At 48.3% G+C, this 23,010-nt stretch overlaps 1 protein-coding gene across 1 annotated transcript in view; it reads right to left on the reverse strand.

Moving 5' to 3' along the window:
* Positions 1-3,557: 3,557 nt before the first annotated feature.
* BMPER (BMP binding endothelial regulator) overlaps positions 3,558-23,010 on the reverse strand; it is a 209,491-nt gene continuing 190,038 nt past the window's right edge. Inside the window, 2 exon segments of the mRNA XM_068168656.1 lie at positions 3,558-4,162; positions 16,330-16,460. Of these exon segments, the coding sequence (XP_068024757.1) occupies positions 3,981-4,162; positions 16,330-16,460 (313 nt within the window). The 3' untranslated portion in view covers positions 3,558-3,980.

Genomic DNA, 23,010 nt, shown 5'->3' on the forward strand with positions numbered 1-23,010 from the left:
TAGGGATTAGCAACATTAGAAACACATTATTGCATACTGAACACATTTAGCAGGCTAAAATGGGATTATCAGTGCATTTTGTCAGACATAAATCCCCAGTGACACACGAGAACTTGCCAGCTCTAGGATCCTAGGGGTAATATTTCATGAGCCAAGACAGGAGAATTAGGAAGAATGCTGCAGTAAGGAGGAAGATGGGCTGCAGCCCAAGGTCTGTGAGGCCAGTGGTAATGCTCTTATTGATGCTAGTGGGCTAGACTTTCAACTTTTGAAGAGCCTGGAAAAAGAGAGGCCAACAGGAGAGATCCATCTGGGACTGATCTGTTCTGAATAGCTTAGCTGGGCAGAGGGTAACTACAGATGCATGTACAAAGCCTCTGCCAAATTGAAACTTGGGGCCAATTTCTAGCTGAACAGAACTCCTATGCCTTAAACTGCACGTGTGAACTGAGCAGGTGAGAGCCCTGATGGCTGCCTTGAAAACTACAGAGTTTGGAGGAAAAAGCTCTAGAGCAGCGTAAGGGCACAGTCAGACAGCTTAGAGCTAAAACCACTTCACTCTCTTCCATAGCCTACACCACTACAGCAAAATGCAAGAGGTTACCCCTAGGAAAGTGTGAAAAAGCTAAACTGAAGAAGAAATTCTCATTTTGGCATGACCCTACAGGTCAGGTTTCAAACTGAACCATTTTAAGATCTGAAAATAGAGTTAATCCTACAGAGAGACTGGGTCACCTCTTCACTTGGCATCAATCACACACCGCTTGAATGTGATCAATGAGACTGGGAGAGCTGGAGGGGTCTCGCTTCCCCTTTCCCTCACCTTCATCAGCCTAGAGAAGCAAAGGGAAGACAAGCTCTGTGCACCATTCTTGTGTGTAATTCACTTTGCCTTTTTATTTTGGAAAGGCTGAGAAAGTCATGAAAAGCTACCAGTGATGAAAACCTCTCCTAAAACAGAGCTAGGCAAGTAACCTTTCAAAGGGCTTAGACCCTGTATCTCAACACCACAAGCTCACAGGCTGATACATCCCCTGGCCTAACCGACGCAGGGAAGTGATTCTGTGCCTGTGCTCAGCATTGGCCAGGCCACACCTTGAGTCCTGTGTCCAGTTCTGGGCCCCTCAGTTTAAGAAGGACATTGAGACACTTGAGCGTGTCCAGAGAAGGGCAACAAGGCTGGGGAGGGGTCTGGAGCACAGCCCTGTGAGGAGAGGCTGAGGGAGCTGGGGTTGCTTAGCCTGGAGAAGAGGAGGCTCAGGGCAGACCTTCTTGCTCTCTACAACTGTCTGAAGGGAGGTTGTAGCCAGGTGGGGGTTGGTCTCTTCTCCCAGGCAACCAGCATCAGAACAAGAGGACACAGTCTCAAGCTGTGCCAGGGGAGGTTTAGGCTGGATGTTAGGAAGAAGTTGTTCTCAGAAAGAGAAATTGGCCATGGAATTGTTTAGCCTGGAGAAGAGGACGCTCAGGGGTGACCTCATTGCTTTCTACACCTACCTGAAAGGTGGCTGTAGCCAGGAAGGGGTTGGTCTCTTCTCCCAGGCAACCAGCAGCAGAACAAGGGGACACAGTCTCAAGCTGCACCAGGGGAAGTTTAGGTTCGAGGTGAGAAGAAAGTTCTTTACTGAGAGAGTCGTTCATCATTGGAATGTGCTGCCCAGGGAGGTGGTGGAGTTACCGTCCCTGGAGGTGTTCAAGAGGGGATTGGACGTGGCACTTGGTGCCATGGTCGAGTCATGAAGTCTGTGGTGACAGGTTGGACTCGATGATCTTTGACATCTCTTCCAACTTTAGTGATACTGGAATGTGCTGCCCAGGGAGGTGGTGGAGTCACCATCACTGGAGGTGTTTAAGAAGAGCCTGGATGAGGCACTCGGTGCCATGGTTTAGTTGATTAGATGGTGTTGGGTGATGGGCTGGATTTGATGATCTCTGAGGTCTTTTCCAACCTGGTTAATTCTATTCATATTCTATTCTATTTTAGCAACTGCCAGCTTAAATTTTAACTCCCTGGACCGACTACAATTGTTCCAAATGTCATCTTTGCCATTCAATTATCGCACAAGCCACATAAAACCCTTTGGGTTTCCTGCTCTGGCGGTGTCTGCACGCTTGAGTTCTGCTTCCCAGCCCACTTCTGCGTGGGGCTCTGAAACCCTTTCTGCCAGTAAAACCCAATTGCTTCGCTGCTTCCCAGAAAACAAACACAAAGGGGACATAAAACCATCAAGCTGAGTTTATTTCAGACTTGGGTGAACTTCCATGGCACGCTCCTGGCATTGTTTGCTCTTGCTTAACACCGTGGTGGGAGAGCATTTTGGACGGTGCTGGTGCCTAAGCCGACCAGGCTGGCTCAGCAGCTTCCTTCCGGGTGGGATTGCAGAGAGGGTCGCTGCACTCACTCGCTGTAAACTCAGACCCTGTGAAACTTCCTCAGAGAGTCAAGAAGCACAGGAGAAAGTTGTTCAAAGCTTTACAACGTGCAATTTGGATGGGAGGCATAATGGAAGTGGCTGTGTGGGAGGATATCACTTCGTTATAAACCTCAATCAGCTGCCCAAAGGTTGCTGTCATCTCCAGAGGCCGTTCCATCAGGTTCTTCAAGAGGTTTTCCAGTGGAAGGAAAAAAGCTGCTCCCCCCTCTGCCTTCAGGCCTGAGAAAGTTGTATGGCTGTTTTAGCAGTTCCTAATGAAATCCCAGATTATTTCTTCTCCTCTGGGAGACTTCAACAGTCATGGAAACTCCACAGAGCCCACATGTTTGCAAAGCCCAAGCAAAAGACCAGTAAAGAAACCAACTGCAGCTCTCCAATTAGCATCTGACATCCTCAACCCTTTTTTTTTCTCTTGATGGGGTGAAATTTGTCCCCTAAATCACGCTGATAAATTCAGTGAGTTACCAAACCCAGCATTATTCCATGTGTTAAGGCACAGTGAAATCTAAGACTCCAATTCACAGTGGGATTTGCTTTCTGCATAATATTCGGGGAGGGGTGAGGGGGGTGGGATATATGAAACAAACCCAGCAGTTTCAAACATGTTAAAGGGGCTAATACATACATGAATATTTGCTTCAAGCTCCTTATTGTGTATTCACAGCTCCTGCCAAACACAACAGCAGAGCTGGGGCATTAGGATATGAAATGGGAAGTGGTCACATTTTCAAAGCGAGCTGCTGGGTGCCAAACACTTTTGCAAATCTGGCCCCTGACTCTTTGGTGCTGCTCCAGCAAGAAATCTCTCCCTGCTGGCAAAGGGCCAGCCAGCTTTGGAAACACTCTTGCACAGTTATTTCAGCAAAGCATAAAAGCCAATCCCCAGCTTTCTCTGCCTGATTAAGCACTGTCACCAATCACTGCGCGGCTCTAAGGCCCACGTGAAATATTCCTAGATAAATCCTCCATCTCCAGAGAGAAATGTGTTTCCTGTACAACTGTAAATCCAGGGTCTGTGTTGAAACTAATCCAGTCTGGCAGTGCTCTGGCCCTGGAAAAGTCTCCTTGGAAACGACAAACTTAGGCAATGGCAAAGCCATCCAATCTTTTCATGCCACTATATTATATTAAAAACACCTGGTTTATTTGTACAATGACTTACAGAGCAGGGGGCCTAGAAATAATAATAATAATAATAATAATAATACATAAAACTTTATAGCAAAAAATATACATATAACAATTCATCCTTTTATGAGATATAGAAAGGCTGTATATTTGTGTGTGTGTGTGTGTGGACATATATAAATATCTGGGTTGTACTTACGTTGAGGGCACTTGTGTCGAGCTCTGTGCGTCTAGGGACACACAGGTATCATTTCCATAGCCCTCTAGGTGCCATGTGCAGATACAGAAGCACACATAAATACACACACAGGAGCAGATTTACACTCTGTGAGTAGCTGGAGTCCTGCACGCCGGCTGGGAGCACCCAAGGGAGGCGGCGAGCACCCGCGGTAGTGTCCGTGGGAAGAGAAGGGAGTGTCATCGCTGCGGGCACAGGACTGGCTTGATGCATCTTCCTTTGTGAAGCACCAAATTTGCTGGGCAGTGGCAGCCTGCCACGCAGGGCTTGTTGCAGGGGCCGATCTCGTTCCAGTTGTCACAGGTTTTGACACATCCTGGGCCACAGGTGTCATACACCGCACCGTGCTTGCATTGGGTAGCTGAAAGGCAGGGGAAAGGAACCAGGTGTGAGCATTACACAGAGCTGGGCATCTCTTGCCCTGGCTTCTACTGCAAACAGCAAAACAGCACATTTTGATCTGGCAATCATCTAGAGGGATATGGCAGGTTGAGGCTGTGGGTGCCACTAACAGCCACAGTTACAGACCTCCTAAGAACAGAACAGAACAGAACAGAACAGAATAGAGTAGAATAGAATAGAATAGAATAGAATAGAATAGAACAGAACAGAACAGGTTGGAAAATACCTTTGAGATCATCAAGTCCAAACGATCACCCAACACCATCTCATCAATTAAACCATGGCACCAAGTGCCTCATCCAGGCTCTTCTTAAACAACCCCAGTGATGGGGACTCCACCACCTCCCTGGGCAGCACATTCCAATGGCCAATCTCTCTGTGCAAAACATCTTCCTAATATCCAGCCTGAACCTCCCCTGGCACAGCTTGAGACTGTGTCCTCTTGTTCTGGTGCTGCTTGCCTGGGAGAAGAGACCAACCCCCACCTGGCTACAACCTCCCTTGAGGGAGTTGTAGACAGCAAGAAGGTCTCCCCTGAGCCTCCTCTTCTCCAGGCTAAGCAACCCCAGCTCCCTCAGCCTCTCCTCACAGGGCTGTGCTCCAGACCCCTCCCCAGCCTCATTGCCCTTCTCTGGTTACATTCCAGCACATCAATATCCTTCTTAGACTGAGGAGCCCAGAACTGGACACAGGACTCAAAGTGTCCAGGAGGCTGACTGGAAGCTGTATGTCATACCCGTAAGTCCTTCATCCCTATAAAACAGGCTGCAAAATCCACTTCCTTCCCTTTTCCCCCTCCCTCTCTCCTCCCAGGAAGGATGCCCAGGCTCTTATCTCTTTGGAGGGGAAAGCAAGGCCTGATGTCAGCCTTGGCAATGCTGCCAATTAGGCCTGCAGCTGCCTAATTGGGGCCTGGAGCTGCCACGACAAATCTTGTGCTGTGTCACAATGGTGTGGTACGGAGAGCAGAGAGGCTTGCTTGGAAAAGGGCATGAAAGCTTGGGTTTTGTTAGCTTGGTTTAAAGGGAGGTTCGTGTAAAGCTTTGGCTTAATGAGCTTCTGTGTTAAGCCCAGACTATGGATTTTGGTGTATTTTATATGCTTTGCTATGCTTTGTACAGTTGTATGTAGATGTAAATGGCACTTCCATTTAACCTTTCCCATCCTATCCAATCCTTTGTGTGAGTCATTTCCTTTTGCCCCTTTGGGAAGAAGAAAAAGAGCAATCTGTCTTGCTCTAAGCCATCACAAGGGAAATTCTACTTGTAATGGGACTCCACTGCATTACATGCAACAAAAACATAGATGTAGCAAAATGCTTCATCAAAACGGTAGCAAGTTCCCATCAGTCTCAAACTTGTTGAGAATTACAACACAGCTGATGGTGCAGAATGCTTTGGCAATGGGTCTGTCTGTAAGCAGCTCTCACCTTTCTGTTTAAGGCCTAGGAGTGTTTATTTATTTGTTACAATGCCTTTTACCAAAGATTGACTGAATCACAGATTGTTAGGGGTTGGAAGGGAGCTCAAAAGCTCATCCAGTCCAACCCCCCTGCCAGAGCAGGGTCTAGAGCAGATAGAAAGGATAGGATAGGATAGGATAGGATAGGATAGGATAGGATAGGATAGGATAGGATAGGATAGGATAGGATAGGATAGGATAGGATAGGATAGGATAGACTAGACTAGACTAGACTAGAAGATAATAATAGAAGAGAATAACAGAAGAGAATAATAGAAGAGAATAGAATAGATCAGACCAGGTTGGAAGAGACCTTCAAGATCATCGCGTCCAACCCATCAACCAATCCAACCCACCTAAACAACTAAACCATGGCAGACAACTAAACCATGATCACACAGAACACATTCAGGCAGGTTTTGAATATCTCCAGAGAGGGAGACTCCACAACCCTCCCTGGGCAGCCTGTTCCAGTGTTCTGTCACCCTCACAGGGAAACAAAAATGTTTCCTCCTGTTTCCATAGAACTTTCTCTGCCTCAGCTTCCACCACTGCCCCTTGTGCTGGCATTGGGCATCCCCCAGCAGAGCCTGGCTCCAGCCTCTGGGCACTCACCCTGCACATACTCCTGAGATATTTACAAGGACAGACAGTTATTGTCACTCCCATCTCTACAGAAAGGAGAAGGGAAAGGAGAGTCCTCCACCACATCAGACTCCCTCTTCCTAAAATACTTTCAGGATTGTGTATTCCAGCAAACCAAGGCAATGATGCTAACCCAGCAGCACCATTGCTAAACCAACCAAATGTTAAAAACCAATTAGCTCCAGGCTTTTATGATATTTTACCACTGACAATGAGGATTCTTCTACTTAATGATTCCAGTGTCTATTCATTGATCTATGCAGCTGACAGTTCAATGCCTTGCCAATACAGGAGAGCACTGAGGGCGCAGCTAAAAGCACTGCACCCCCTCCAGATCGATACTTAAACTCTTAGCTTTTTATAACCTGCCTTTTTAGTGGGGAGAATAATCCATGGTTCAATAGAGAATAAAAGCCTGTTATTCTTCCTAATGGCTGTCCTGATGGCAAAGCCAAACACGGATAAAGCAGTTTATAGATGGTAAAGGGCTCCCAAGCATGTCCTGCTGCACACAGCGAGAGGCAATTGCATAAAGAAGGCTTCTTCCATATTGAAAGGCATTGGAGGTGCAGACTTCTTTAAAGACCAGATCTGTTCCAGGCAGAAAAATGCTGTTTGGGTGAGAAGATTTGCCCTAGAGTACCATTACAGCACTGCTATTATTCATAGAGAGAAAGCAGGCAGCAATAAATTGATGAAATACACAAGAGTGTATCACAGGGGACAGAAGTCTTGGTGTTAAGGCAGCACAAATGGAAAAGGTTCCTCAGAAGAGCATCAGCTGCTTGCAAGTTTGCCTCTGTTTGTGCTCATGTGAGAAGCAGCCCTGAGGAAAGAATTCTGGCAAGGGTGCAGACAAAACTCTCAGGACACAAATATTAAACAAGCTCACAAAAAGAAATAATTGGATAGCACAGCAGAAAGTGAGCCTGGAGTTACAGGGAATCAACAGCTGAATATTAAATAGATATTGGGGGGGAATGGGGGGAAAGCTTTCTTGCTTTAATATGAGAAGGCACTTGAGCAAGCTACTTAAAAACTCTGAGCAACACAGAATCATAGAATCAATAAGGTTGGAAAAGACCTCAGAGATCATCAAATCCAACCTAAAACCTAACACCACCTGACAACAAAACTATGGCACCAAGTGCCACATCCAATCCCTTTTTAAACACCTCCAGGGATGGTGAATCCACCACCTCCCTGGGCAGCACATTCCAGTGGCCAATCTCTCTTTCTGGGAAGAGCTCTCTCCTCACCTCTAGCCTAAACCTCCCCTGGCACAGCTTGAGACTGTGTCCTCTTGTTCTGGTGCTGCTTGCCTGGGAGAAGAGACCGACCCCCACCTGCCTAAAACCACCCTTCAGGGAGTTGTAGACAGCAAGAAGGTCTCCCCTGAGCCTCCTCTTCTCCAGGCTAAGCAACCCCAGCTCCCTCAGCCTCTCCTCACAGGGCTGTGCTCCAGACCCCTCCCCAGCCTCATTGCCCTTCTCTGGTTACATTCCAGCACATCAATATCCTTCTTAGACTGAGGAGCCCAGAATTGGACACAATACTCAAGGTGTGGCCTAACCAGTGCTGAGCACAGAGGCAGAATGACTTCCCTGCTCCTGCTGGCATCTTTTACTGACCATCATTTTAGAAACATGTGGAAAAAAACCCCACATTGCAATCATGTGGGCAGAGCTCTTTCTTTTGAGAAGCTTTTTGAGACCTTTTTTTCAGGCTTTACATTTTCATCTCTCTCCACACGATAACCAGCACCAGAACAAGAGGAGTCAGTCTCAAACTGTGCCAAGGGAAGTTTAGGCTGGAGGTGAGGAGAAAGTTCTCCACAGAGAGAGTTGTTAGCCATTGGAATGTGCTGCCCAGGGAGGTGGTGGAGTTACTGTCCCTGGAGGTGTTCAAGAAAGGATTTTATGTGGCACTTGGAGCCATGGTTTAGTTAGTCAGGAGGTGTTGGGTGACAGGTTGGACTTGATGATCTCTGAGGTCTTTTCCAACCTTATTGATTCTATGATAACATTAAAGAAGGAATAAACAAAAGGGAGAACTCAAAATACATTTCAAGGAATCAGGAAATTTAGAAGGCAGGGGGGAAAAGACCCATGCAAACAATACTGAGCATGCAGTAAAGCACAAGGTTCACAACCAGCTCTGCACTTGTGTGGTGTGCTAAGAACAGAGAGTGAACCTCCTCTCTACAAGAGGGGAAAGGAGAGATGCGCAGAGCTCCCAGGAGCTTTGCAAATGGAGTATTAGCTGTCAAGAAAGGAGGACCAAGGTGGTGAAAGATAAGAGAGTGATTGTCCACACACAAAGTGAATTATATTAAGAGGGCTGTTTACTAGAAGCTTTTGTCCTTCCCCTGAGTTTCCCTTCAAAGGATCTCTAATGGACCAACCCCAGACTGAAAGGTTAGGCTTCAATGCGAGCAGGTTCCATACAGAAAGGACTCTGCTCTTCAGTTCCCAGGCTGCACAGGTTTCCTCTCAAAAAGCTTTGCTGCAGTAACAGCTGGCCTGTTCATTCCACCTGAGCTCTGGCTGTTGTCTCAGCCACTGGGTTTGAGGCAAATGGGCCAAGGTCACCTTTCCACTTCCCCATCTGCCCCTCAGGGCAAACAACAACCTCTTACAGGCAGCCAGGACATTTGTAAGCACTCCCCAGCTCCCCTCTACCACACATGGATGTGGTATGTCAAAACACCTCCTCCTCCTTCACATGCTGCCACGTCCAAGATCTGCTCTTTGTTTTCTGCTGTAGGCAGCCTCTAGTGGCATGACTAACTTGTTGTCAAGGGGAAAAAAAGCAATCAGAAAAGGGCCATGGCTGCTGTTTAAGTTCCCTTGCATGGCTTTTACTGGTGCCTGCTCCAGTTGTTAACATGTGGGGTGCTTGATCCAGAACATTCCACTTCATCAACAGTTTAAAAAAGCAAAATAAAGACATTCTGCAGTAGGCTTCCTGGGGACTGCTGCAACAAATCAGCACCACGCAAACATGAAAGACAGAAGCAATGCCTTTGCACCCAGCTCTCGAGGCCAGCTCCTCTCTGGAAGAACTGAGCTCTGTTCCTAATAACTTCCTTAGTCCCTTAGCAAAAAAAAACAACAACAAACCAAAAAGGAAGAATCAAAACCCCAACTGCAGAGTACAAAAGTTGGTAATAATACTGCACTTTGCAACATCACCAGCCCCAGCAGCAATTTTCCACTCTTCTACAACATGTGTTTGGCATGACAGATGTGAGCCTCCTCAGACTGCTTTCTGAGCTGGTGGGATGACAGCCAGCTCCAGCCCAGAAGCCATGTAGTCACATCAATGCAGCACTGTGCCTCAGCTAATAAACCCTGCCTAATAAGGCTACAGGGTTTTCAGACCAGAGCTGGTTTATCCTGGCCTGTTTGGCAGTTTCAGAGAGAAGACTTATATCTGTCTATACCTGCTCTCTGCAGACCTGGCCCTAATTATTTAGGAGCAATTCCTGCTCTCCAAGCACAAAAGCCAAAACAACTAACATGGAACTACTGAAGGATTTCCTTGGTGGATGATTAGTTGGTAAATCTGATTGCACAGGCATTTCTCAGCCAATATTTGGGCACAGTTTGGGTTTTCAAGGTGTTTTGGGGTTTTCAGGGTGTTTTGGGGTTTTCAAGGTGTTTTGTTTTCCCAGCCAAGAAGAGAGTTGTGGTGAATGGAGTCAAATCCAGCTGGCAGCTGGTGTTCCCCAGGGCTCAGTTTTTGGGGCCAGCCTTGTTTAGCATCTTTCTCAATTATCTGGATGAGGGGAGTCTGCAGATGACACCAGACTGATCTGCTCAAAGGCAGGAGAGCTCTACAGAGGGATCTGGACAGGGCAAGCTGGATCGATGGGCCAAGATCACTTGGATGAGTTTTAATAAGGCCAAGTGCCAGGTGCTGCACCTGGGTCACACCAACCCAAAGCATCTCTACAGGCTTGGGGCAAAGTGCCTGGAAAGGTGCCCAGCAAAGGATCTGGGGCTGGTGGTTGACAGCCAGCTGAACGTGTGCCAGCAGTATGCCTGGGCAGCCAAGATGACCAAGAGATTCCTGGCCTGTATCAGGAATAGTGGGGCCAGCAGGAGCTGGGGAGTGATTGTGCTCCTGTGCTCAGCACTGGTGAGGCTACACCTGGAATACTGAGTTGGGGCTTGGGCCCCTCAGTACAAGAAGGACATTGAGCTGCTGAAGTGCATCCAGGAAAGGACCACAAAGCTGGTGAAGGGTCTGGAGACCAAGTCTTAGAAGGAACTGCTGAGGGAATTGGGATTGTTTAGCAGAGAAGAGGGGAAGCAGGAGAGAAGATGCATACTCATCCTCCTCTAATTCAACCAATCACTTGGGAAAAACAGAAAACTCTTCCATTTTGGTGAGGCTGTTGGGACACATCAGCACTTCAGTGCTACCATGTGGGCTTTGCACTGCATTATAGTCCATGACTGCATTTTCTTCTTGCCTGTGTAGCCACAGAATCACAGAATGGTTTTGATTGGAAAAGACCTCCAAGGTCACTGAGTGCAGCCACTGAGCTAACACCACTGTGGCCATGAAACCATGTCCCAGCATGCCAGGTCACCTGCAGAGACAGTGGCTCCACCACCTCCACATCTGCCAGCCTTGAGTCTTCTTTCTCTCAGCACCCTCAGAAATTCAACCTTCATTTATTATGATTCAAGGCTTTTCCCCCCTTCAGTTTACTTAACTGCACTTTGCAAACTGCCTGCTAAGCCTTTCTTGGGCTAAAGAATTTTCTTTTGTCCTATCTCCTTTCCTTTTCTTACCTCTTCCTTCCATTTGTATCTTTTCTTTCCCTCTTGCATGTTTCACTTTCTCTTATTTCTTGTTGCTCTCACACTGGGTCTCCTATTTCTTTCTTCCTCACACATCACAGAATCATAGAATCAACAAGGCTGGAGAAGACCTCAGAGATCATCAAGTCCAACCCATCACCCAACACCTCATGACTAAACTAAACCATGGCTTCAAGTGCCACATCCAATCCTTTTTTGAACACCTCCAGGGATGGTGACTCCACCACCTCCCTGGGCAGCACATTCCAATGGCCAATCTCTCTTGCTGGGAAGAACTTTCTCCTCACCTCCAGCCTAAACCTCTCCTGGCACAGCCTGAGACTGTGTCCTCTCATTCTGTCACAGGTTGCCTGGGAGAAGAGACCAACCCCCACCTGGCTACAACCTCCTTTCAGATAGTAGCAGATAGCAATAAGGTCTCCCCTGAGCCTCCTCTTCTCCAGGCTAAGCAACCCCAGCTGCCTCAGCTTCTCCTCACAGGGCTGTGATCCAGACCTCTCCCCAGCCTTGTTGCCCATTCTCTGGACATGTTCAAGTATCTCAATGTCCTCCAGAGATCATCCAGTCCAATCCCCCCTGACAGAGCAGGGTCACCTGGGGCAGGCTTGCACAAGAATGCATCTAGTATCTCAGTACCCATTGTATTTCTTCCTATGCCCATCCTAAAAGGTCTCGCTCCCTACTACTTCCCAAGGAAAGCCTTTTTCCTCAGTCCCATGCAGATCTCACCAGCCCTTTCTTGCCCTAACCATATTCCTTACACTTTAGATTCTTCTCTTCATCCCTCTGGTTAAATGACAGCTGACATCCCCCTTACTGAGCCAGCCTCAAACCTTGAGCAGCAGTATTGTGCAGTGGACTTAGAGGCCACGGTGTGGGAGGAGGAAGAGCACGGCAGGGAACAGGAGAAGTAATCCAGCCTCCTGAGCATCTTGCTTGGCTGGCCCTGCAGACAGCACAAGCTTTCTAAGGATTATAAAAATGAGCTAAGAGTACAGCAGTCAGGGTAGAGGAACTGGCAGCCACACAAGATCAGGTTTTTATAACACACAAAAGAATAATTAAAACCTGACTTTGCTAATAAGTAGACTCCATTTTCCTCACAGCACAGCTCTTGCAAGCATCCCACCAGCTATGAAAATGTCAAGCAGGAAATGAAAGTCACAGAATGCTGGAGTTTGCTTGTGGATGTATCACTTCATACCCCCACCAACCTTCACCCAGAACTGGGACACAAGAGATGTTAACTATGAGGGCTGGGGGAGAAAAGAAGTAAGGTAAAGATTAAAACCTCGATGCTGGCCACTGGTATCACATGGAATGCAGTGGATGCACTCTAATGCTCACCAAATCATAGAACCACAGAATGTTAGGGGTTGGAAGGGACCTCCAGAGATCATCCAGTCCAACCCCCTGCCAGAGCAGGGTCACCTGGGGCAGGCTTGCACAGGAATGCATCCAGGTGGGTTTGGAAAGTCTCCAGAAAAAGAGATTCCACAACCTCTCTGGGCAGCCTCCTCCAGGGCTCTGTCACCCTCAGCGTAATGTGTCTCCTCATGTTGAGGTGGAACCTCCTGTGTTCTACTGCGGAAGATGCTGCTACTTGTTCAGCATTGGACACTCCAGTGCTTGGAGGGTACTTGCATATACATAGCTTATCTCTGGTCTCCTGGCCTATGTCAGGAATAGTGTGGCCAGCAGGAGCAGGGAAGTCATTCTGCCCTGTACTCTGCACTGGTCAAGCCACACCTTGAGTCCTGTGTCCAGTTTGGGGCCCCTCAGTTTAGGAAAGATGTTGAGTTGCTGGAATGTACCCAGAGAAGGGAAACAAAGCTGGGGAGGGGTCTGGAGCACAGCCCTGTGAGGAGAGGCTGAGGGAGCTGGGGTTGCTTAGCCTGCAGAAGAGGAGGCTCAGGGGAGACCTTCTTGCTGTCTACAACTCCCTGAAGGGAGGTTTTAGGCAGGTGGGGATTGGTCTCTTCTCCCAGGCAACCAGCACCAGAACAAGAGGACACAATCTCAAGCTGTGCCAGGGGAGGTTTAGGCTGGAGGTTAGGAAGAAATTCTTCCCAGAAAGATTTGCCATTGGAATGTGCTGCCCAGGGAGGTGGTGGAGTCACCATCACTGGAAATGTTTAGGAAGAGCCTGGATGAGGCATTTGGTGCCATGGTTTAGTTGATGAGATGGTGTTGGGTGATAGGTTGGACTTGATGATCTCAAAGGTCTCTTCCAACTTGGTCTATTCTATTCTATTCTATTCTATTCTATTCTATTCTATTCTATCTACTATACTTGGTGCCATGGTTTAGTTGATGAGATGGTGTTGGGTGCTAGGTTGGACTCAATGATCTCAAAGGTCTTTTCCAGCCCGCTTAATTCTGTATTCTATTCTGCTCCACAAGACCTCCCCTTTCCCTCTAGAAGTCTGCACCGTGATTAAAAAACTCCTTAGGTGGCTTTAAACACTTCTTTCATTAACTTTAATGGGAGATGTGTGCTTAAGTTCCTTCACAGTATTCTCTCAAGGACTGTTTTGTTGTGGGTTTTTTTCTTTTCCTCTTTTTTTTTTTTGCCTTAGAAACTTTTCTTGGCTTTGGTAAAATGCCAGACAAAAATTGTGAAAAGGAGCCTCAATTAGTCAAGTCGTGACGTGCCACCACTTGTACAAACTCCTGAAGGCAGGGACTGGAGGTTTTCATTCCTTTTTACAGCATCAGCTACAGTGAGGTCTAGGTCTGAAATGTTTTGGTTAAAAAAAAAACACCAACCAACCACAAACCAGTCAGGATGCTGGGTTCAGGCTCTGCATGGATCTGCTCGCAGATCAGTAGGTGGAAATTGCACACGTTATTGCTGCCGCCCCAGACCACATCCTTGGAAAGGGCTTACACTTAGTGACAGCCTGTTTGCACTGGGCTTGTTGTTTTGTAAGGAGAAAAGGTGGAAATAACCAAGAGCCTTTTGGGAATAGTCGATCAAGTGCAATTTGCTCTGTCACTCACCCATCCCTGCTATTGTGCCTCCCACAGAAAAGGAAATTGAAGTGGAAATAGGAGACCCTGAGCCACACACAGTCACCAAAATGGACCGCAGAGTAATAGCTTTTTGACCAGCAGTGAGTACCTTTGTCTCTTCCCCTTCCCACCCCTCCACCTACTGTCAATTGTTTTCCATAAATCAGAACACATTTCCAGTCATTACAGAATGTCCTCAATTAAGAGAGATCATCATCAGGGGAAAAATTCATCTGCAATATTGCACTTTACAGCAAGTGCCCATGACCACAGGCCACCAGTTCTCATGGAAACAATTCCTCACAATTGCTGGCAAATTAGAATAGAATAGAATAGAATAGAATAGAATAGAATAGACCAGACCAGACCAGACCAGACCAGACCAGGTTGGAAGAGACCTTCAAGATCATCGTGTCCAACCTATCATCCAACAGCACCTAATTAACTAAACCATGCAACCAAGCACCCTATCAAGTCTCCTTCTGAACACCTCCAGTGATGGTGACTCCACAACCTCCCTGGGCAGCACATTCCAACGGCCAATAACTCTCTTTGGGAAGAACTTCCTCCTAACCTCCAGCCTAAACCTCCCCTGGCGCAACCTGAGACTGTGTCCTCTTGTTCTAGTTCTGGCTGCCTGGGAGAAGAGACCAACCTCTGCCTGTCTACAACCTCCCTTAAGGTAGTTGCAGAGAGCAATAAGGTCACTCCTGAGTCTCCTCTTCTCCAGGCAGAACAGAACAGAACAGAACAGAATAGAATAGAATAGAATAGAATAGAATAGAATAGAATAGAATAGACCAGGTTGGAAAAGACCTTCGAGATCATCCAGTCCAACCTATCACCCAACACCATCTAATCAACTAAACCATGGCACCAAGTGCCTCATCCAGGCTCTTTTTAAACACCTCCAGTGATGGTGACTCCACCACCTCCCTGGGCAGCACATTCCAATGGCCAATCTCTCTTGCTGGGAAGAACTTCTTCCTAACCTCCAGCCTAAACCTCCCCTGGCACAGCTTGAGACTGTGTCCTCTTGTTCTCCTAATCACACAGGGAGTCTGATACAAGTACCAATATCAAGGCAGGTTTGGATTTTAACATTCCCATTAAATACATTACCTCTTCTTCCCATCTTGAACCTAATGCACTTTGTCTCTGGATATATAACTCTGCTTTAAGAGGAGGCCAAAGGAGTTCAAACATTGTCTTTCATCAACCATTTACATATCCTGAATGAAAAAGGCATGCACTTCTCCCTGACACTATATCAAATTAAGATACCATGAGGGTAGTGGAACACTGGAAGAGGTTGCCCAGGGAGGTAGTTGAGGCCCCATCCCTGGAGATATTCAAGGTGAGGCTCAACAGGGCTCTGGGCAACCTGATCTAATTGGGGATGTCCCTGCTGACTGCAAGGGGGTTGGACCGGATGATCTTTTGAGGTCCCTTCCAATCCAGACCACTCTATGAGTCTCTGATAGTCAGCAGTAGAGGTGAAAAGATTTGAAGTGACATAAACATTTCTAATATTTGATGTGTGAGTACCTTTCCTGGTAAGGTCTTCTCCTTAATTCAGAATGCAACTTCCCTGCTACTGTTAATGGCCATGAGGATGATTAGAGGGCTGGAGCTGCTCTCCTATGAGGACAGACTGTGGGAGTTGGAGCTGCTCAGTCTGGAGAAGAGAAGGCTCCAAGGAAACCTAATTGTGGCCTTCCAGGATCTGAAGGGGGCTACAAGAAAGCTGGGGAAGGACTTTTGAGGGTGTCAGGGAGTGATAGGACTGGGGGGGAATGGAGCAAAACTAGAAATGGGTAGATTCAGATTGGATGTGAGGAAGAAGTTGTTCCCCATGAGGGTGGTGAGAGACTGGCACAGGTTGCCCAGGGAGGTGGTGGAAGCCTCATGCCTGGAGGTTTTGAAGGCCAGGCTGGATGTGGCTGTGATCAAGCTGATGCAGTGTGAGGTGTCCCTGGCCATGGCAGGGGGGTTGGAACTGGCTGATCCTTGAGGTCCCTTCCAACCCGAACAATTCTGTGATTCTATGATTCTAATCCCAGTCCTCTCCAGTCAGTTCCTTTTTTGATTCCCTCCCTCCCCCAGTAAAGGGATAGCAGCCCCTTAGCCTAAGCAGTGCCTTACAAAGCAGAGGTCCCCAAACTCTTACCTGCACAGTTCTGCTCCGGTAGCCACTGGACTTGGAGCCCTTCCCTCTGGCAGGCTCGGGCATAGGCCAGGAAGGACTCACAGTAGCAGTTTTTATGGACAGGGCACTCACACATGTCTGTCACACAGGACCTGCAGAACAAACAAGCAAGGAGAGCTTTGGCAGATACCTGTCTGAAGTTTGGAGTTGTTTACTTGCCAGTCACACAGTTGCTGTTCAATACAACAGCAACTTCTGCTAAGTGGCAGGGAAGTCAAATGTGTCTTTGCTGTCACATCCCAACAGCTCAGATCTTTGCTGATGTGTTGCTCTGATGTAGAGAACTCTGCAGAGAACCAGGGAGTGAAGCAGACAGAAACTGGGAGGTGAGAGAAAGATCCAAGAAACGCCAGGCAGAGACAACTCAGACCACAGCAGGGGGGAGCAGACTCTATTTTTGTAATGATTTTGTGTCAACATAAGATAAAGACTGGGGGTTTTATGATTCCCTGGAAAGCAATAATGATTTTAGCAATAATGACAGCAGCAGTGCTGAGCGGGTGACATCTGCAGGCAAGAAGCACATAGCTTGCTGTGCCATGGCTGAGACACGGTGCCTTCTCCCCAGGTTACAGAATCACTGCATGTTAGGGGCTGGAAGGGACCTTGAAAGCTCAGCCAGTCCAACCCCCCTGCCAGAGCAGGAGCACCTAGAGCAGGTCACACAGGAATGCACCCAAGCGGGTTTTGAATATTTCCAGAGAGGGAGATAATACCTCCAGCCTTTCCCCCCTTTCATAGAATCAGTAAGGTTGGAAAAGACCTCAGAGATCATCAAGTCCAACCTAGCACCCAACACCATCTAATCAACTAACCCACGGCACTAAGTGCATCGTCCAGGCTCTTCCTCAACACTTCCAGGGATGGTGACGCTACCACCTCCCTGGGCAGCACATTCCAATGGCCAATCTCTCTTGCTAGGAAGAATTTCTTCCTAACATCCAGCCTAAACTTCCCCTGGCACAGCTTGAGACTGTGTCCTCTTGTTCTGGTGCTGCTTGCCCGGGAGAAGAGACCAGCTCCTACCTGGCTACAACCTCCCTTCAGGTAGTTGGAGATGGCAATAAGGTCTCCTGTGAGCCTCCTCTTCTCCAGGCTAAACAACCCCAGCTCCTCAGCCTCTCCTCCCAGGGCTGTGCTCCAGACCCCTCCCCAGCTTTGTTGCCCTTCTCTGGACACATTCAGGTATCTCAAAGTCCTTCTTAAATTGAGGGGCCCAGAACTCAACACAGGACTCAAGGTGTGGCCTAACCAGTGCTGAGTACAGGGGCACAATGACTTCCCGGCTCCTCCTGGCCACACTATTTTTGATCCAGGCCACCTTGCCCTCTTGGCCACCTGGGCACACTGCTGGCTCGTGTTTAGCCAGCTGGCAACCCCCAGATCCTTTGAAGGCCTCTAAAGAGCTCTATACCTGTTTTTCTCAGTAGCATCACTGCTACATGCCAGACTTTAAGAAACACCAAAGAAGCAGAGGTGATGCTGCATAATTGAGCAGTTCTCCCGCTGGGAATTTCCCCAGGCACTTGTGATTGCCACTATCTTCTTCCGTTGTGTAAGATGACGCCAGCATAGCAGGGAGCAAAGCTGCTAACACAGCCTTAAGTGCAACTGCTACTGCGTGTGTCACCACCACTGCATTTCAAGTTAGCTCATCCACAACATGTGCCCCCTTGGCACAGACCTGAAACACAACTGGCAAGAGCTGCTGGGTTGGCAGGCAGCAGTTTCTGCCTCTGCAAAATGCTGGGATGCTCCTGCAAAGACAGCAATGCAGATTCAGAAATGCTGAGTCATTAGGAGGCAGGGACAAGGGACGTGGCTCTCTGAAAATCTTGCCCTCAGTCCATAGTATCACTGAACTGTCAGAGTTGGAAGGCATCTCGAAGACCATCCGGTTCCAACTCCCCTGCCACGGGCAGGGACCCCTCTCTTGATCTAGTGGCCAGGTGTCCCTGGCAGTGGGAGGGGGGTTGAAACCAGATGATCTTTAAGGCCCCTTCCAACCCAAACCACTCTGTGATTCAGACAGGCTGTGGCTTGGACCAGCACCGTTCGCCACCGAGTGCAGCACTGGCTGAAGAAGGCAGCCTGCCCTGTGCCACACAAACAAGCCCCTGATTCATTACACACCAAATCACTTCTGTGATTTTGATTTTCCTCAAGTGCTTAATCCTAATGACAGCTGCTGGGCTCAGGCAGCCATAGGCTTGGCCGAGGAGCACTCATCACACTGTGGTGGTTTGGTTAACGAATTACAACCGCTAATTATTTTTCAATTGGATTAATTCATTAAGTACAGTTCAATGGGAAATGAGAGTGAAGGGAGCTACACCCACAGCTGCCAAGCCAATTCAGTCCAAACACAACCTTCCTTTTCGTTGTTGCTGTTCTCCAGTGACAGCCCTTCCTGGCAGCTCAGACGGACTGGCAGCTGGGGGAGATGTACATACAGAATACAGAGTTAACCAGGCTGGAGAAGACCTCTGAGATCATTGAGTCCAGCCCAGCACCCAACACCATCTAATCAACTAAACCATGGCACCAACTGCCTCAGCCAGGCTCTTCTTAAACACTTCCAGTGATGATGACTCCACCACCTCCTTGGGCAGCACATTCCAATGGCCAGTCTCTCTTGCTGGGAAGAATTTCTTCCTCACATCCAGCCTAAACTTCCCCTGGCACAGCTTGAGACTGTGTCCTCTTGTTCTGGTGCTGCTTGCCTGGGAGAAGAGACCAATCCCCACCTGGCTACAACCTGCCTTCAGGTGTTCAAGGTCAGGCTCAAGAAGGCTCTGAGCAACCTGACCTAGTGGAGGATGTCCCTGCTGACTGTAGGCGGGGGTGACCTTTGGAGGTCCCTCCCAACCCAAACCATTCTGTGACTCTGTGTTGTGGTCCAAAAGCAAATCTCTTTTAGGCATAGATGTACATTTCTAGTCATCCATGATGGTGCCTTTACCTGGAGACCCTGCTCTGAACAAGCACCAGGGCACAGCAAACCTCTCTGTCCTCCACTGGTACCTTCCTGCTGTTCCCTTTGCTGCTGTGCCTGCTGCCCTGCAGGGTGTGTGTCAGGGACGGCTCTAATTGGCTATGTGTAATCACAAACTGTTGCAAGGGGAAATCCAGGGAAGTGAAGGCATCCGGCAGCTGCAGGACACACCCCTGAGGGAGACCAAGGCACACACAGGCTCTGCTGCCACATCTTCAAAGCAAACTGGCTAAGCAGCTCCTTCAGCAACAGCCCTTTTTCACATTAAACCATGGAAAGCCTCCAAGTCCCACAAAGGGCAAAGAACTGAGTCCTGTGCTACATGCACCATTAAAAAGAAGAAGAAAAGATCACAGCAACGAAGCCTGCAGCCTTAGAACATGCCATGAGGGATTGAAATTGCAGATGTTCACTTGCTGAAGATGAGCAGTTCTGTTTCCTTTGCTGCACACACAATCAGAACCACTCGTTTGAGGAGGGAATATTTCTTTTAGCCTTCTTCTCTTTGTCCCCCCTCCCCCCCATATTTCAGGACAGGAGTGTGATACGTTCTTCAAACCCTTTGCTACCTTCAGGAAGTGGCTCTACACTGATGGCAAACACTAACATCTTCCTCATTCCACCAACAGGTCTCAAGAGACTTTACAAAAGCAATATGAGATAGTGCATCACCACATCCATCTGATGTACATGAAGAGGATTGGGAAGCACTGACACAGGCTGCCCAGAGAGGTGGCAGAAGCCCCAGTCCCTGGAAGCATTCAAGGTGAGGATTGACAGGGCTCTGAGCAACCTGATCTAGTTGGGGATGTCCCTGCTGACTGCAGGGAATTGGACTAGGTGATCTTTGAAGGTCCCTTCCAGCCCCAAAACATGTTATGATTCTGTGCTCCTATGACGATGCCGCAGGCGGTGAAGGGATTTGTCCTTTACACCCAGGGTAAGATACACCCTTGCAAACTCCCAAGGGCCATTGCCTAGAGACAAGGATTCATTTCCAGCCCCACCATCTTGTGAGACATCATCGTTGGGACAGCCTCATCACTGGGTATGCCAAACCAGAGTTCAACTATAAGCTCAGCCTAATTTAGCCCTGGCTATGGAAATAGGCACGAGAGCCACTTTGGGCTCCTATAATCACACTGAAGAGCTCCCAGTTCAGCAGCAACACATGGGATGCATTTCTCCTGATCCAAAAGCAGACCTCTTTTCCCTTTCTTCACAGAAAAAAAAATAGAAGCCAGTGGGCTTCTGTCTGCAATCATGTTGTTGCAATAAAGTTTGTTAGGGGCTGGGTTTCCTACAAAGTTTCCAAGAGTTGCCATTATTTCTGGCCCCATCTAGAGAAGAAGGTATCTCACAAGGCAAGAGCATGAGATGAGCCACATTCCAATGTACAGAATTAACCAGCTTGGAAGAGTCTTTTGAGATCATCAAGTCTAACCTATCACCCAACACCATCTAATCAACTCAACCATGGCACCAAGTGCCTCATTTAGTCTCACTTTAAACACTTCCAGATGGGATTTGGATTTGTCCAGCAATGATAATGGCTGCAGAAGCTTAAAAGGCAGCTGTCCCCCTTGCCACTGTGCTGGCCTCCTTAGCAATTGTAGTCTTGCACAATTTCTCAGTTGACTGGGTGTAAAGTGCCTTTGGAGGATGCAGTGGCCCTCTCCATGCTGGCTTTGTTAGATCATCTGAAACTACTTTCCTGCATAGTCAGCTCAGGACAACTTTGTGGTATCACTGCTACCATATGGTGGTAAGAATCACAGAGTCACAGGATTAACCAGGTTGGAAAAGACCTTCAAGATCACCAAGTCCAACCTATCACCCAACACCATCTAATCAATTCAATTATGGCACCAAGTGCCTCATCCAGTCTCCTCCCAAACACCTCCAGTGATGGTGACTCCACCACCTCCCTGGGCAGCACATTCCAATGGCCAATCTCTCTTGCTGGCAAGAACTTCTTCCTAACATCCACCCTAAACTTCCCCTGACACAGCTTGAGACTGTGTCCTCTTGGTCTGGTGCTGCTTGCCTAGGAGAAGAGACCAACCCCCACCTGGCTACAGTCTCCCTTCAGGTAGTTGTAGAGAGCAGTAAGGTCTCCCCTGAGCCTCCTCTTCTCCAGGCTAAGCAACCCCAGCTCCCTCAGCCTCTCCTCATCAGACTTCCCCTCCAGCCCTTTCCCCAGTCTCTGAAAGGGCTGGTGCTGTGGCAAGCTCTCTGTTGTCTGCGTGTGCAGGTTTAATCTTACTGATGAACTGACACATGGGACACAGAGTCAGAGACTTCTTAGAGCTTTGAGGCTTGAGATCAGTCTTTCTACAGAATTTACTGTTCCTAATGCAAAAGCAGCGAACAACTCATGAAGAAGGTGATTTTGAAGGCTGCTGAAAACACAGAAGCCCTTCCATCTACTGAGTATCTCTTCAAAGCACTTGCCTGGGGAACAGACTGTTTCATGCAGCAAAGGGAGTAATTTTCATGGATCATTTCTTCCAGGAGCAGGGAAATTTATCTACACTCCCTCTGTGCTTTTCCCACACGACAGAACAACGGCAATGCTGCCTTCAATGGAGGATCTGATGAAGACATCCATTCCAAAGTTAAATCACCAAATTACAGAATTATTGAGGCTGAAATAGACCTCAGAGATCATCCAAGTACAGCCTAGGACCCAACACCACCACATGGATCAGACCACGGCACTCAGTGCCACATCCAATCTTGCCTTGAACTCTTGCCATCCAGGGATGGCAACTCCACCACCTCCCTGGGCAGTCAATTCCAGTGTCTAATTCCCCTTTCCATGAGGAAGTGCTTCCTAACATCCAACCTAACCCTCCCCTGGTGCAGCTTCAGGCCATGCCCTCTGGTCTTGTCATAAGGTGCCTGGGAGAAGAGCCTGACCACCACCTGACTACAACTTCCCTTTAGGTAGTTGTAGAGTGTGATAAGGTCCCCCCTGAGTCTCCTCCAGGCTGAACACCCCCAGCTCCCTCAGCCTCTCCTCATCAGACTTTCCCTCCAGTCCCTTCCCCAGTCTGGTTGCTCTCCTCTGGACCTGCTCCAGCACCTCAAGCTCTCTCTTGCAGTGAGGGCCCAGAGCTGCACACAGTGCTCGAGGGGAGGTCTCAGCAGTGCTGAGTACAAGGCAGAATTCCATCCCCAGTCCTGCTGGCTACACTGTTCCTGATACAAGCCAAGATGCCCTTGGCCTTCCATGCCCCCTGGGCACTCTGCTGGCTCATGTGCAGCTGCTGTCACCCAGCACTGCCAGGCCAGAGCTTTGACCTGTTCTTCCCCTAAATAGAAAAATGCCCAGAAGAAGTGGCAGGCAGCTTACAGGAGCATTGTACTGGAGACTCTCCTATGGTAGAAGGAGTCCTACACTGGCTCTGAAAAAAAACAATCCCTTAGAAGAGAGAAGCAGAAAAAGGACTCACAGCTCATCTGTGAACGCTGCATGCCACAGCTACTGCAGGCACATTGCTTTCCGTGGGGAAATCTCATTGCTGTACAGAGAGCATTGGTCATCCTGCTTGAGAATGTCACAGCTGGGTTTGGCAGATTGCAGAGGAGGAGTTTTGCAGTGGCAGGCATTCAAATTTCATCCTGATCCCTGGGGCTTGTGC

The sequence above is a fragment of the Melanerpes formicivorus genome, unplaced genomic scaffold (assembly GCF_026170545.1).
Source record: "Melanerpes formicivorus ecotype bairdi unplaced genomic scaffold, bMelFor1.0.p_v2 SCAF_148, whole genome shotgun sequence".
Taxonomy (NCBI): domain Eukaryota; kingdom Metazoa; phylum Chordata; class Aves; order Piciformes; family Picidae; genus Melanerpes; species Melanerpes formicivorus.